We start from the raw sequence: 2,556 nt of genomic DNA on the forward strand, positions 1-2,556 counted from the left end.
GGGGGGGGGGAAGGGCCACAGGGGAGGAGAGAAGGGAGGAGGGAGCCCCTGGCTCCAGCTTGCAGGGGACAGGGCTAGAATGGCTCTTCTTTCTGGGTGGAAGTGATTTGAGGGGCCGGAAGTCTGGCTATTCCACCTTCTCTCCTCGCACGCAGCCAAAGGCAAGCGGGATTCAGAAGAGAGAAGGAAACCTCCCTCTCTTCCCCACCTTCGAGTGGAGCAGCGACTCCCCGCGGGCGGCAGGCCACTCCATCATTTGCGTTTCAAGTTGGCTGAGGGGGCGGGGTGGGGGGGTGGTGGTGAGGAGGATGGAGGTTCGTTTCTTGCAATGCCGCAGTCTTGTCGTGAGGTGTCAGCAAAGGCTCAGGGCCTCGGTAGGGCTAGGGAAGGTCAAAGCTTTGCACCCCTTCCCAGTCCTCCTTCCTTCCCCGTCTTCAGTTGCCTCTGGCCCTGCAGGGTCGCTCACTGCCCAAACTTCTTCATCTACGTGGTTCCTCCTAGCCTACTAGAGGAGCCTTAGCTCCTAGGACCCTGGAGCTGCGGCCCTCTCTGTCCCTGAGCTCCTGACACCCACTTCTCTTGCAGGGCCACCTCCTCCCCAGCCCCTGCTGCGGCGTCTCTGCTCTGGACCCGGCCTGCTCCTGCTCTCCCTGGCCCTCAGCCTCATTCTGCTCGTGGTTGTCTGTGTGATCGGATCCCAAAGTGGGTGCTCCAGGGGTGGGCAGGACAGGGAGCAATACCGGAGGGGGCTGTATGTGGGGGACAGCGGTGGTGGACACAGTCCCTTTGTTTTATCCTACCCACACCCTTTCCTGGTCAGACTCCCGGCTGCAGCAGGAGATGCAGGCTCTGAGACAGACGTTCAGCAACTTCACAGTGAGCACTGAGGCTGAGGTCAAGGCTCTGAGCACCCAGGGTGAGGGGAGATGGGACTGGGGCTGAAGGGCTGTGGGACGGTTGGGACGTTGGGACACTGAGGAAGTCTCTCCCCCAGGAGGCAATGTGGGAAGAAAGATGAAGTCGCTGGAGTCCCAGCTGGAGAAACAGCAGCAGGACTTGAGTGAAGGTCAGAGAGGGAGTGTGTATGTGTCTGTGTGTAGGGTGTGGGGGTCTCTCAGGCCAAACCAAGGCTCCTTGTGGAAGGGGCGTCTGCAGTTGGTCTTCAGGTCTCAGCGCAAAGATGATAGACGCCTGCCCCCACTGGTTAGGCTGACCTAATTTCCCTCCCTCCCTCTCATTCTCCCCACTCCCCCTGTCCCCTGTCTCCCCAGACCACTCCAGCTTGCTGCTCCACGTGAAGCAGTTTGTGTCTGACCTGCGGAGCCTGAGCTGTCAGATGGCAGCCCTCCAGGGCAATGGTGAGGAGGCGCTGCCTGGCTCCCCTTGCTGCTTACAACCCCCACAGGCAGTGCCTCAGCCTCTTTACTCCTTTCTCCCTCATCAGGCTCTGAAAGGACCTGCTGCCCTGTCAACTGGGTGCAGTATGAAGGCAGCTGCTACTGGTTCTCTCGCTCTGGGAAGTCCTGGCCCGAGGCTGAGAAGTACTGTCAGCTGGAGAGTGCTCACCTGGTAGTGATCACATCTTGGGATGAGCAGGTGAGGTCCCAGAGGGCTCCTCTGGGAGGGTTTCTGGTCTGAGGAGAGCTCACTACCCCCCTCCCCTCTCCCCAGAAATTTGTCCAGCACCACATAGGGCCTGTGAATACCTGGATGGGCCTCACCGACCAAAATGGGCCCTGGAAGTGGGTGGACGGGACGGACTATGAGACAGGTTTCAAGTGAGTGTGCTTCCATGGGACCCGCCTGCTTTCCCATCCCAGCTTGTGGCCCCTGGTCAGAGGGGTCTCCTGGCGACTTGGCTGAGGGTCCAACCTCCTGGGGCCCACAGCTGTCTCATATCTGCAGGAACTGGAGACCAGAGCAGCCAGATGACTGGTATGGGCACGGGCTTGGAGGAGGTGAGGACTGTGCCCACTTTACTGATGATGGTCGCTGGAATGATGATGTCTGCCAGAGACCCTACCGCTGGGTCTGTGAGACAGAACTGGGCAAGGCCAGCCAGAAGCCTTCTCTCCCCTAATTTATTTCCTCAATGCCTTGACTGGCTGAAGGGGCCTGGGATTGGGAATCCTCCTATCTCAGGGCCTCCTCCACCTTCTCTGATTTTTCATCTAGGATTTTAAGGGAAGGGGAAAAGATGGTGTCTGAGGAATGTAGGGTGATGTTGGGAGGAGTGGGGAAATTGAAATCCATGTCACTTTCTGCAGTTTGTGGATTATTGCTGTCAACTTTTTTTTTTTTTAGAATAAAAAGAAGAGAAATATATCTAAACATTCTATGAGTTGTCTAGTTAGTGGGATTAGGAACCAGGACCGGGCTGGATGGCATTAGGAAACCTAGGGCAGGCACCATGGCATCATGAGAACTGTGTGGGCTTTGGGCCAGATGGCCTGAGGTAGGAGCTGGACTTTGTTATTTACAGATATGTGATTTTGGGCAAATCATTCTGTGCTCTGAGTCTCAGCTATAGAATAGTATTTTTACTGAAGTCCATCC

The 2,556-nt window shown here is 56.8% G+C and overlaps 1 protein-coding gene across 1 annotated transcript in view; it reads left to right on the forward strand.

Annotated features, from left to right (window-relative positions):
* The window catches only part of ASGR1 (asialoglycoprotein receptor 1), a 3,700-nt gene extending 1,364 nt beyond the window's left edge, over positions 1–2,336 (forward strand). The window contains exons 3-9 of the mRNA XM_008060934.2: positions 586–702; positions 821–916; positions 995–1,066; positions 1,272–1,358; positions 1,445–1,596; positions 1,672–1,778; positions 1,906–2,336. Coding sequence (XP_008059125.1) covers positions 586–702; positions 821–916; positions 995–1,066; positions 1,272–1,358; positions 1,445–1,596; positions 1,672–1,778; positions 1,906–2,080 — 806 coding nt within the window. The 3' untranslated portion in view covers positions 2,081–2,336. The remainder of the gene's footprint in view (positions 1–585; positions 703–820; positions 917–994; positions 1,067–1,271; positions 1,359–1,444; positions 1,597–1,671; positions 1,779–1,905) is intronic.
* Positions 2,337–2,556: the final 220 nt, after the last annotated feature.

Source organism: Carlito syrichta, unplaced genomic scaffold (assembly GCF_000164805.1).
Source record: "Carlito syrichta isolate Samal-C Ts95f unplaced genomic scaffold, Tarsius_syrichta-2.0.1 Scaffold304770, whole genome shotgun sequence".
Classification (NCBI taxonomy): Eukaryota; Metazoa; Chordata; class Mammalia; order Primates; family Tarsiidae; genus Carlito; species Carlito syrichta.